This window comes from Nelumbo lutea, chromosome 2, assembly GCF_056320005.1.
Source record: "Nelumbo lutea isolate HS-2025 chromosome 2, American lotus-T2T, whole genome shotgun sequence".
NCBI lineage: Eukaryota > Viridiplantae > Streptophyta > Magnoliopsida > Proteales > Nelumbonaceae > Nelumbo > Nelumbo lutea.
The window spans coordinates 39,765,386-39,778,292 of record NC_142685.1 but is presented as its reverse complement, the minus strand read 5'-3'; the positions used below and the strand labels follow the sequence as shown (position 1 = coordinate 39,778,292).

At 37.1% G+C, this 12,907-nt stretch overlaps 1 protein-coding gene across 1 annotated transcript; it reads left to right on the top strand.

Moving 5' to 3' along the window:
• The first annotated feature begins 3,404 nt into the window (after window positions 1–3,404).
• On the top strand, window positions 3,405–4,783 carry LOC148870021 (proteasome subunit alpha type-4-like). Its single transcript, XM_088970721.1, has 2 exons — window positions 3,405–3,544; window positions 3,794–4,783. Exon 2 carries the CDS (start codon window positions 3,822–3,824, stop codon window positions 4,572–4,574), a length of 753 nt encoding a protein of 250 aa, XP_088826847.1. The 5' UTR covers window positions 3,405–3,544; window positions 3,794–3,821; the 3' UTR covers window positions 4,575–4,783.
• Window positions 4,784–12,907: the final 8,124 nt, after the last annotated feature.

The window sequence follows — 12,907 nt, the reverse complement described above, 5'->3', positions numbered from 1 at the left end:
TAGAAACAACACAAGTCGTAACTAGTCTTACCTAGATGCGAACACCAACATTTAGATAAGATGATTTGGCTTCTTATTACCTTAAGAGATTCGTGGAAAGAACTTGCTTCATGATCCGGATCTCCCATCTAAATGGATCTTGATCTTAGGGACCAAAATCTTGAAGTAGTAGCTAACAATGATATAGATCCATTGCCTTTTCTATGGATGTAGACCTAGAATTGTAATCCTAGAATCTTGATACAAGTCTCATAAAAAAGGACGCAAGAAAACAAAAATGGTTAGTCCTTAAGCAAGGTTGAATTGGAAGAAAATACAGGTAAAAATAAGAGAACAAAGTCCATTTAATCCACTCAAAAAGAAGAGAACAAAACCATCACTTTTTTTTTTTGAGTTGTAGACTGTTGTCTAGAATTTCTTGAGGCTTGTTGGTGTCCTTCCAATATCATAATCTCTGCTAATGAAGAATACAACATTGATTGTTAATATTGGTGGTGACAATATTACCATTGAAGTTGAAGAAAAGGGTTTGAGAAAGCAGAATGAGATGTCTCGGGTACCATCACTTGCTTTTAATTGAACCAGTTTTCAATGTTGAAGGCGGTGTAATTGCATAGTAATTAGTGTTATTCTCCTTGGAGATCGGAGTGTAACCAAAGATTCTAATGTAAGAGCAGTGGACTTGGCACTAATAGTCTGCTCCATAGGCCCAATGCAATGGTGGTGGGAAACTGGAGGAGAGAGAGAGTGAAATGGGTTTCCCTCTCTATAATGGGTGTGAAGTGAAATGAGTAATGGGTAAAGTCCTTTAAAATGGGTATGGAATCCTTATTAATAGAAATAGAGTGAGGTAAACTCAAGAAGTTTCTTAATCTTCCCATTTTACCCTTATTTTGGAATGTTCTTAACTGATTAATACATTAGTTCACATATTTAATTACATTATGGATATTAGGTACTTGATCCTTCAATTAATTGGCCTAAAATGGTTTGGTTCAGCCTGTACTCAATCCGAATTATTGGGGTCCACAAGCTTGTATAATAAAAAAGAATTATTTTTTATTAATGATAGAAATAGAATAAAAGTTTAACCTAACTCAAAAAGAAAAGTTATTTTTTCCATACAAGTGCAAATTGGGCGGGTTCAATTTGGGTCTGAACCAACCCAATTTGCAATTTTAGATGAACTAGCTTGGAGTTTTGGTCTTTGGGCTAGACCTAGGCCTAGGCCCAAAAGTTTGGACTCTTCTATGTTTTTGAATTGCACCTAAGCCTAGGTTTAAGTAGCTTGAGCATGGCATACATACACATACATTTATGTTAAATTTTAGCATATGAATGATTGATCAATCCAAGCTTAAGCCTAATCTAATTGCATCAAATTTTAATGCAAGCTTGGCCCAAGTTGGACAAATTAAGTTTGACCTTGGGCTTGAGTCTTAACCCCAACGCAAAGGGTTGGGACTAGGTTGAACACAAATTCAACCCAACCTACACAGCTTACACCCTAACAAGCAAACCATTTGGGCAAAATGGGTTAATCAATAATGTCATAATTAAATAATAAAAACTATAAAATAGAGAGAATTATAAAAAATATAAAATTATTAGAAAAAGTTGACATATTTGGAATACTATAAATTTGTCATATTAAACGAAGACAAGTGTGTTAATTTTACAATTAAATACGTAAATCAAATAGAAAATTTAAAATTTCAAAAAATGAGATTGTTTTCTCTTTCAAGTCAAATAGGTCAACACATGATGTCATAATTATATAATAAAAACTTAGAAGAATAGATAGAAATGAAAAATTATAGAAAATACAAAAAATTGAACATCACTAATATTATATGTTTGTCGTATTAAAAGAATAATTATGATAATTAAGAAGTATTTTTATTAACACTGGAAATAAAATACAAAATTTAAATATACCGACATGCCATGCTTTAATTACTTACTTATCTTTTAATGGCTTCTAATAAGAATATTGAAATTATTATTGTTATCTGAAATTATAACGTAGAACATACGTGTACATTTACTAGTATATAATAGAAAGAGGAGTGTGTAGAGGCTAAGGGTCTTCTTGCCACAGGCCTCACATAGACCTCTTTCTCCTCTCATATCTCACACATGTAGATATCTGTTTTTAAAATAAATTATTAAAAATATAAGATGTCACAATAAAATCCCCATTAGGTCTTAATTTCATCTAATAAAATCCATCATTACTCAATAACATCATTCATAAATCCTTTCCCCCCCCCCCCCCCCCCCCCCATTAGTTACCCTTCTTGACTCTATGGGTGTTTAGCAAGCCTTTTTGTGATGGTCTTTCAAGCTTTTCAAAGCTTAGAAGACCAAAAATTGGTTTTTCTCCATTTAGCAATGAAAGATAGGAATCTAGAAAGACCTATGTCCTAAAAAACTCATAGAAGGCCAAAATGGCAAAAAATTTGGAAGCTTCAAATAAAGTCTTGTTCTTGTCTTTCTACACCTAAAATCTTTCATTTAACAATTCTGTAGCCCATGGTAGAAAGGATACTCACCAAACACTCTAATTCTTAAAGACAAAACCCCAAAAATCTCCTTACATCTTTTGGCCATCTAAGCTATCATAAGATCTGCCTAAAAGGATTTGCCAAATATCACCTTTGTTAATAAGTTAGAGGGTATTAACCCCACATGGGTTTATTTGCTAGTTTTAAAGACAATAAAAACGTATTTGGATTTACAATCATAGTTCTAAATATTAGATTTGCACATAATTATATATGTTATTTATACATATTTTATAGATATGTATATATATGTTATTTTATATTACATTTTATATAATATAAATAATATAATATGACATTTATAATGCACATTATATATAATATTTTATATTATGTAATGTATAAAATAATTTTTATGCGCATATTTCTGTAATATTATATATTTGATGCAAGGTTTTAAAAAGTGACCTAGAAAGGGAACCGTTTTGGCCATCGGTTTTTGGGTCGATGGTTCGACCATCAGGTTCCAACTAATGGCCCATTTTGACAATAAAAAATAAAAAAATAAAAAAATAAAAAATAAAAAAATAAAAAATAGCCAAAAACTATTGAAAAGGTCGATGATTCAATTGCCTGAGTCAATGGGTTGTTAACCGATTCAACGGTTTTGAGTAGGGACCGAATTTGAGGTAAAACATAATTGATTGCTTAAACAGTTCGTAGGCTGAACGTTTCGATCGTCCGGATCAACGGTGGTTCAAAAACCATGATTTGACTAGAGGACCCCAATCAGACCCGGACTTATGCTTTAGGCCTGGAACGGGCCCCAGGCTATCGGCCTTAATCCTTGTTACAGCTGCAAAGGCCGTATAAATTCGATCGGATTCGGAGTTAAATGATCAGTAATCGGATCGATTTCGGATGTTCGCGCTTTCTGATCCGTATCCGACCCGTTTACAGCCTTAAATGTCACAGGATTGAATTCTTTCTTGATGAATTCCGAACCAAGCGAACATCTTTTGCGACTGCAAACTCAGGCATGATTTCTTTCAACCATCGTTTCGTTGATTCATTCTACAGTTTTATGCCCCAAAACTATTAAATTTATCCTTACAATTCTCATTTTTCTTTCATTCTGTTCGTGCTTCCTCTTACAGTTGTAAATTAGGTTTTTTCACATTGTTTCCCTTCTCGAGTTCTTGATTTTTTTTTTTCTGTAACCGGAAAAACCCATAAGAGGGTCTCGAATTCTTTAAAACTTTTTTTTTTTCTTTTTTTCTGTTCAGTTGTTTTAGCAGTTGATTTTAGAGGAAAATGTCTCGGAGGTACGATAGCCGCACGACGATCTTCTCCCCGGAAGGCCGTCTCTACCAAGTGGAGTATGCGATGGAGGCCATCGGAAATGCAGGAACTGCAATCGGAGTATTGTCTAAAGATGGAGTCGTATTGGTTGGTGAAAAGAAGGTTACGTCGAAGCTCCTACAGACCTCGAAATCCACCGAGAAGATGTACAAGATCGACGACCATGTTGCCTGCGCTGTTGCCGGAATAATGTCTGATGCCAATATTCTAATCAACACTGCCAGGGTTCAATCCCAGCGCTATACTTATGCTTATCAAGAGCCGATGCCGGTGGAACAGCTCGTTCAGTCTCTGTGTGATACCAAGCAAGGCTACACTCAGTTCGGCGGGCTCCGTCCTTTCGGAGTCTCGTTCTTGTTTGCCGGATGGGACAAGAATTTTGGGTTTCAGCTTTATATGAGTGATCCGAGTGGGAATTATGGAGGTTGGAAGGCTGCAGCCATCGGGGCGAACAACCAGGCTGCCCAGTCGATGCTGAAGCAGGATTATAAGGAAGACATGACGAGGGACGACGCAGTGCAGCTTGCATTGAAAGTTTTAAGTAAGACCATGGACAGTACCAGTCTTACCTCTGATAAGCTCGAGCTCGCCGAGGTGTTTCTTTCACCATCAGGAAAGGTCAAGTACGAGGTTTGCTCACCTGAGGCGCTCGGTAAGTTGTTGGTGAAGTCTGGAGTTACCCAACCTGCTACTGAAGCTTCTTGAGTTTCTTGCCTTCTCTTGCTGTACCTAGAAACATATTTGAACTATCTTCATATTTTTAGTTATGGTTCTTAACTGAAGATACGCTTTGAAAACTGTCATTTGACGATCCTTCTTAGAAATGCGACTTTTGGAGTATGGCTGTTAACTTTCTAATATGTGTTTCAACATGCTTAGGAGCATTTTCAAGATTAAATTGTATAATTAAACAATTTTCTGTCTTGGAGTTCTTTCTCCAACTTTTTTTTTTTTTGTGCTGGCTATTCTTTTCTGTTGTTCTTCTTTGCAGGGCAATGTTGGTTGGTTAATTTTACCCAAAACAATCTCAATTAGTCATTTTAGTTATTTTGTGTCAGGATTGTAGGTTCATAGTATTTACGTATTTCATTGCAAAGTGATTTCATGCAGCATTAGAGGGCATTTTTCCTTTTGTTGAAATGGTCTGGTAGTGTTGCTAACATGTGCAGGACATTGCAATGATCTGATAGTTGTTGCTTGTGACCATAAAAGTGCAAGAGTTTTGGGTGAGAGCTTATTTACTGAAGGACTTATGACAAGACATTTTGTTTCAACAAGATCATAGTGTCTTTTTGACCTTCTGTATTTTTCCAAGTGAAATTGCTATTTGATATTAAAAGGATTAACACCTAGGCCGCACCATGGTTTCTGATGTCATTGCAATAGTCTGATAATGGTTGCTTGTGCTTCCTAACCATCCTATTTTAAAGATGCTTGAAAATACCTGAAATTGCTGAAACTACTAAGCAACATGAATGCAACTGGAGGGACTATTCAGGTTGTGATGGCATTTTCTGGACCAATTGTGTAAACTGGCAGTGAAGTGTGAAAATACACAGATTAGAGCACTCTTTCCTTGGAAAATAAAAGGCTGTGATTCCCCTATCCTAGCCTAATCTTTTTTATTGACTAGTCAGTGTGTAGGCACTAACTTGTCATCACATTTCACATCCACTAGAGAGGCCATAATGACTAGTCATTGTTTCACTGCATTGATAGCACTGAGTAGAACTGTAATACTTGTAGCCCTTTTGATTCCTAAAATACCCAAGGAAAACACAATTACCTGTGTGTCTAGTCCACACCCCCAGGTTCAAGGCATTTCACAAAACATAGACAACCAAAGATACAAGGTGGAAGAGGAAAAGGAGACAAAGAAGGAAATAGAAGAGAGAATGGAGGAAGAAAAGAACCAGAAGATTGCCCACTCCTTGGTGTTTTGATACCACGATGTGGTTTAGAGTTCAAGCAATAATAAAGCAGAGAAGAGGAGAAGCGAATCTTTTTTAGTGGATTCGAAAACATAACCCAACCTAGTAGGTGGATGGTTTTGTACTCTTCTAAAATGTTGAAGTTGAACCCTTGCTTTATAAAATGGGACGGACAGGAGTAGCCTTCTTTAGATAAGTATAAAGATAGAAATGCCCCCATGCCTATTACATTAATAAACTTTACTCTTTACTATTTTAGCCAACTCTTCATTCACGTCCCCTTTATCTCTAGAGAGTAGAGACTTCTACCTGCCTAAAGTTGCTTCTTACTTGTACTGCCATTGGTTGTCCATGCACATGGACAGATCATCTCAGCCAACTTTCACTTGTCACCTATTGGCACAACTACTAGGTTTTTCTTAATGGGATTATTTCTAATTTTTTCATTCTTGATCCAGAATGACATATCTATTTTTACTGGTTATTTGTCTTTAGAGTTATGGCATTTTCAGGGGCCATTTTACCTATTTACCTGGTGTAATGGTAAAATCTTGAGATGACAAGTTTGAGAACATAGATATGAGTCTGTGAGTGGCCACTGTGTACAAAAAAGGCAAGATTGTGGTCTGTATCCAATGCATCAGTCCCAAGAACCCAGATAGCTGGGACCAACATTGGATAATGGTCCATTTAGACTTAAAAAGGCATGGTCTTTTTTTATTAGTTACTCCTGTGTTTAACCCTCCAGCTACTACATTAAGATTTTCACATTATAAGTTTTTGGCATAATGCCAGGAGTTTGTGAAGTTGAGATTTTGGGGTAGGTAGAATGCAGACTTGATTTATCAAAAAAAAAGCATAGAATATGAAACATTTTAACAGTGGATAGAGCATTAAACAGAACTGATTGGTGAATCAGGAGTCATGTAGCTGACCCCATATAATTGGGATAAACTTGGATCATGATGATGGATTGATGCTGATTATGAATTGTTTCATATTCGTATTTTATTTCTTCCATTCCATGTGGATTCATTTATCTGTTAGGTTAATTTTAAATAACCTTTTGAGATGGGGAAGATAATGGAGTCTTAAAGGATAATAGAGTTGTAGGTTTTTAGGATTTTTTGGAGATCAAGTTTGATGAATAGCATGAAGCCTTTGACAAAGTCTAGGTTATGACATTTAATTAGACACTGGTAGAGTTGCATGTGTATTGATGGTTGTTTAAGACTAAGACGGTTTGTAGACTAGTAGGAGGTTGTTTCTTAAATTTGGTTGGAATTGGACCATCTTTTATGGTTTGTAGACTAGTTGACTAAGTTTTTTTGGAAACCTAATTTGATTAAATTGTAACATTTGTTGTGGCGATTAAGGTGGTCAGAGCAAAGCCAAAACTCATTCCCTGTAGAATAGAGCTTTGGACTGAAGGCTTGTGGACAGAGGTGTGGCTTACGTCATCTATAGAAGTAGAGCTTTGGTGTGAGGGGAGCAATTGGAGATAATGATGTGTCAAAAGGGTGAACACGTAGTGATAAGACATGGGACACCATGTTGGCATTGAACCTCAACATTTGCAGAAATTGTCAAAGTTGGTTTAAGGAAGGTGGGGAACCGGGTGCTATAAACAAGAAGGGTTTGGACCCTTTGAAAGCAAATCGGATGGATAAGTTTCAAACAAAAGTTGAAGGGACTGTGAAAGTTATCTCTGACCCACTAGGGGCGGCAGCCCTTTATGTGCAAGATAAGAAAGGCAAAAGATCATGTGAGTGTGAAAAGTAGAAACAGGTTGGGGCAGACCAAGCATGAGCTACTTCCAGTACTCATGTGCGCTTCATCATTTGATAAATAATCAAAGATGATAGACCTTAAGCTGAGTCTATCGTCTTCCTTGAAAAGGATCGGTTCTTCGTTCCCTTTGATGGCAAGGACCTCCCCTACCATTCAACCTATGCAAACACAAACAGAGAAATCAAATGAGAGAGGCATGTTCAATGACAACAAAGTAAACTCTTATGGAGATTGGTGATAGTGTCTAACTCTACCACCCTTGAAAAACCTAATCTAAGGTATAACAGAGGAGAAAGGGATGATGAGGTGGCGGACAGTGACTGGGCGTTACATAGGTGAAAGTATAGAGGAGGTTGATTAAGACTGTTGCCTGGGTAGCCTTGAGAGTGTTAAAGCCAGTGGAAACTTTATAGAGGAACCGCTTGGAATAGAGATCCTGTTCACCACTCCATCATCCCCTTTCAACAGAGCACAGGAAGATATGGTTGAGGTAGCTGTTCTGGAGGATTCAAGTTCAACTGTAGGCTTGAGGTTCGAGAGTAAACCATTAGGAGAGGAAATGATGCCAAATCAAGAATGAAAGCAAGGTGTTTGTTGTTGGGGGTTAGAGCCAAACATTGTGTCCAAACAGGATTTGGCCGATCAAGAGTGCGACTCGCAGAGACCTATTTTTGGGGCCGTCTATGAAAGAGTTGGACAGGGGTAACCCCCCCCCCCCCCCCCCCTCAAAAAAAAAAAAAAAAAAAAAAGAAAGAAAACTTGATAATTGTCTTTTAATGCTCTTAACCTTAAGCCTACTTCCTTACTACTAGCCCTTGAGCCTACCTCTGTATTTGCTAACTCTTTGTTTCCTCCCCTGGGTTGTCTTGTTGCAGAGTCTGTAGTTGTCCATGCACCTGGCCAATCTGAAGCCAATGAGGGGTCTAGGGAAGGAGAAGTAGGGAGTGGGGAAATTTGGAAGGCTAGTCTTAGAAAAAAAATTCTGGAAGGAGAAGGAGCAAGAATATAGTAGAAGAGTGGTGTAACAGTTGAAAGAAAACATGAAGAAGATCAAGAAGGACAAAAGATTGATTTGGGGTTAGTCAAAAGAAGGGGAAAAGGAAAGAAGAGAGAAGAGGGTACAAGATAAGCCAAGAGAAATGGAGGTCTGTAGAAAGAAGAAAGGAATGGAAGAGAAGAGGAAAAAGGAAAAAGAAAAGTGAAGTGGAGAAGCTAAAAAGTGGAATGGTATATGAGAAGGAAGACGCTGGGAAAAAGAGGAAAAGGGGAGGGGGTGGGTAGAGAATAAAAGAATTAAGGGTTTGAAATTAGTGTCAATAAAAATTGTTAGTTGGAATGTGAGAGGGTTGTGAAGTACAAGGAAGAGGAGTAATCAAGAACCTCTTGAGGAAGGAGAGAACTAATGTAGTGTTAATTCAGGAATCTAAAATCTAAACTAATAGAGGTTGGATCACAGGTGGGTTAGAAGCATTTTTTTTTGAAGATGAATAAAAATTTTATTAAACAGAAATAAGATACAAGGAAAGGTGAAAAGCAATCACCCGAGGGGAAAGAAACAACCAAGAAACACCCAACAAAGATGAAACAAAATCAGTCAGCCCAAACTAAACCAACATGGCCAACCCCTTAAAACTGTTGAGAATGTTAGTCTTATAATGATTGGAAATAGTTGTTTTTTGTAGGGGCTTTTTAGTCTTATTGCTTCTTTCGTTTTTAGGAACCTTATGAGGGACATTCATGTAATTTTCTCATTCAATATAATTGTTCTCCTGTGGGAGTGAACTATAACACATCCCACCTATTCAAAGCATTATCTTCTTCCAACAAAAAACTTTTATTTTGTGTGGCATATCTCATTCTAAATGGCTTTAGTAGGAAATGCAATAGGTGGCTGAATGAGTTAGGGCCTGGAAAAAAGAGGTGCAAGAGAATGCCCATTGGGGTTAAGAAACCATACATACATACTTATATATATATATAACTACTACTGTTTAGCTAATTGACAAACTGTTACATATTGTCTTAGAGTACCCCTAAGTTTTCTGACAATTGTCAAGAACCTCTTTGCCATTAACGTCCGTTAAGGGAGAGACCAAAAAAATACCATTTTACCCATTATTCTCTTTCAAATTTTCAAAATGGAAGAGGAAAAAGAGAGAGAATATAAGTCGAGAGAGGGAGGGAGTGTGTACCAATGGCGCAACCATCGCTGGTGAAACAGGGGAGAGCAAAGGCAGGGAGACCACTAATGTCTGTCGCATCCAGAGAGAATAGAATCTTTGTGTATTCCAGACCATGCTTTCTTTGGAGCTGCAATAGTCCAGAATCTGGATCTCTAAACCAGTGCTTTAGCGTGGCATGAAAATCGAAAGTGGAAACAGAAAGTTAAGGCAAGAAAAGGTGGAGCTATGGGTTGTTCCAAGATGAGGTTCTTTCAGGAATTGGCCTTGTACACTGCAAGCACCGCTCCGAGCTGCTTGGTGTTATTCGCTGGCCTCCATCAACTAGACCCAAATCGCGTTGCCAGCAAGAAAGTCTAGGAAGAGAAGAAAGAGATCGCAAAGCACTTGGGTCGACCACTTATCCAATCCCTACAAGGATGTAATAGCATGTGATGTTATGAATCATGATCATATTGATGTGGAGTTTGATTCTATTGGAGGCTTAGAAGATGTCAAAAAGTCACTCTTTTTATTTTCTGGGAAGCTTCTTGGGCCTAAAAAAGGGGTATTGGGGTATTGCTAATATGGGCCACCTGGAACAGGAAGATAATGCTTGCTAAAGCCATGGCAAAGGTATCTGGAGTTGTATTTATTAATTTGTGAATCCATCACCTACTTCCTCCACCGGTGGTGAATGTCGAGCTTCAACTTATTCCCCTTGAATTGCTGAATCTCCGATGCTCATGTTTTTCAGACAACCTTCTGGTTTTGGACCTAACTTGCAGATCCTAGAGCAATTTTCAATCCGGTGAGCCAGTCCATAGTTGGCCTCTCTTTTCCGTATAAATAAAACTCAAAGGTTTTGATTCGAAGGAGCAGCTGAAGAACCAGAGCTCGATTTACAGGTTGAAGACAGAGATTGGCTTCTCAGGTTTAAATCCTGAGAAGGGGACAAGGGTAACATTGGGTTTTAAAAAAGTTTTGTGGTGGTATATGTGTATGGACTTTGATGGAATACTAACGGATGCTAACGATAGGGGTAGAGCTAGTCAATTGTCAGAAACAGTAGAGGTAGTACTAGATAATATGTAAACAGTAAAGGTACAAATTTTCAATTAGCTAAACTGTAGGGATAGTTTAAGAGATTTGCCCTATATATATGTGAGCTTAAAGTGGACATGTTCTTATATAAAGAAAGAGTTCGATAGGTTGGATACTTGATCTCTTTTTTTTTTGTTTTTTCTTAATTTTTTGATCAACAGAAAAAGGAATTCATTCAGTAAATAATTAATACAGTTACAACAAGAGGTTGCAAATACACATAACAAGAGCATAGTCACTAGACTCACTACTATCTTACCCTACCTCACCCTTTTTACATTTGAGCCCAAAACAATTGCTGTAAATCGTTCAAAAGCAAGTTACCCCACCAAAGATCTTCTGGGATCTTACCCTCAGATGATTATGGAGATTTTCATTAGCAATCAAAATTGGATGGATGAATGGAGTGAGAGTGGTACTTTGGAGATTCAGATGGGAAATTAGGTTCCTGATATCGGAGTATTTTCATGCAGGTGGATTAGAAAATCAGCAAATATATTGGCTGATGTTTTTGCAAAGACAGCAGAAAACAAAGATGCTTTATATCGGGCCTTCCATTCATTAGCGAGCAGATCTGGTGTGTTGTATTACATACTTGTTTTTTAGTAAGAAAAAAGGGCTATTTGCAATAAAAAGAGAATCTATAGGACATAAAGATAGTGCTGTTAGAAGTACGCCAAAGAGACAAAACGATTGTCTCCATTTGAGACCATAGTCAAATAGAAAAAACCACAGGTAATTGTGTATATATCAACAAAAGATCCAAGACATTCCAAAAAGTTTCTATCAAAAAATGGCACTGTTCAGGGTAATCAAGCTTGATCTTAAAAAGGCTTATGACAAAATTGATTGGGATTGTCTGTTGAGGGTGTTGGAGATGAAGTTTTTGATAAATGGATGAAGTGGGTAAAATGTTGCATTTCTTCAGCCTGGTTCTCAGTTTTAATAAATGGCGAGCCCGAGGGTTAAAATAACACAAGCCCAGGGCTTAGATAGGGCTGCAAATCGGGTTAGGTTAGGTCGGGTTAAGTCCAACCTTAAGTTCTAAACCCCCAACCTTAGCCCTAACTCAACCTGACTTTCAATTGGATAGTTAAAATCTTTTCCCCTTTTTGACCTAATGCCTTTTACAAAAAAAATGTATGCAATATCAATCAATGTGAAGATTGTTGTATGCTTGTAAATGCAGTAAAATAAAAATGCAATCAAACAAATAATAGTACACAAGAAAATAAATATTGCTAGGTAGATAAAGCACACAGATTTAGAGAGATTCTCCTCTACTCATGACCCTCCTGAGATTTTCACTACCACAGACTGACTGAGCTTAATGGTGCCAGTCAAATCAATACAACCCAGTAGGGCTTTCGGGTGCCTGTTATACCTAGGTAGATTTTCATGGTGCTATCCCTACCAACAACTTAGTGTTCACCTCTTAGAACACCCACAAATTACAAATGATAAAATAATATACGTTCAAATACGAATACAAGCCTCTAACTAGGCAGATATAAGCAAGTACAAGCAAACTAATATCAATAGCAAGACAAGTAACAAAAATAATATAAGCTCAACACTTGAAGAGATTCTCAAACCACTATGAGAAACATATAAGCCTCAAAGGCTACTTATTTATTTATTTTTTACATAAATTGCTTCAAGTACAGAAAGAAATCTTCTCTTTTCTCAAACTCTTTGCTCTTAGAAAATGCTCCTAGTATTAGCAAATGTAATACCAATAAAGTTTTTCATAGTTCTTCATCCCTCAAATATTATTTATTTTATAGATGTTGAGACCTTATGACCATTAAAGAGTTGTTGGATTGGCTTCAAGCCACTCTTAGCAATGTTCAGAACATAGCCCCAACATATAGAAGGCATACCAAAAGAAGTAACTAGATGTTTAGCCTTTAAATGGTCAAATTTTCACTACTAGTAGCTAGTTGATAAAATTTGTTAGCCAACTACTAGTCATAGGTGGGAATCTTTTTCTCCATCAATGAATTAATCCCACTCTGTTAAACAACTAATAACTTGATACCAACTTTCGACT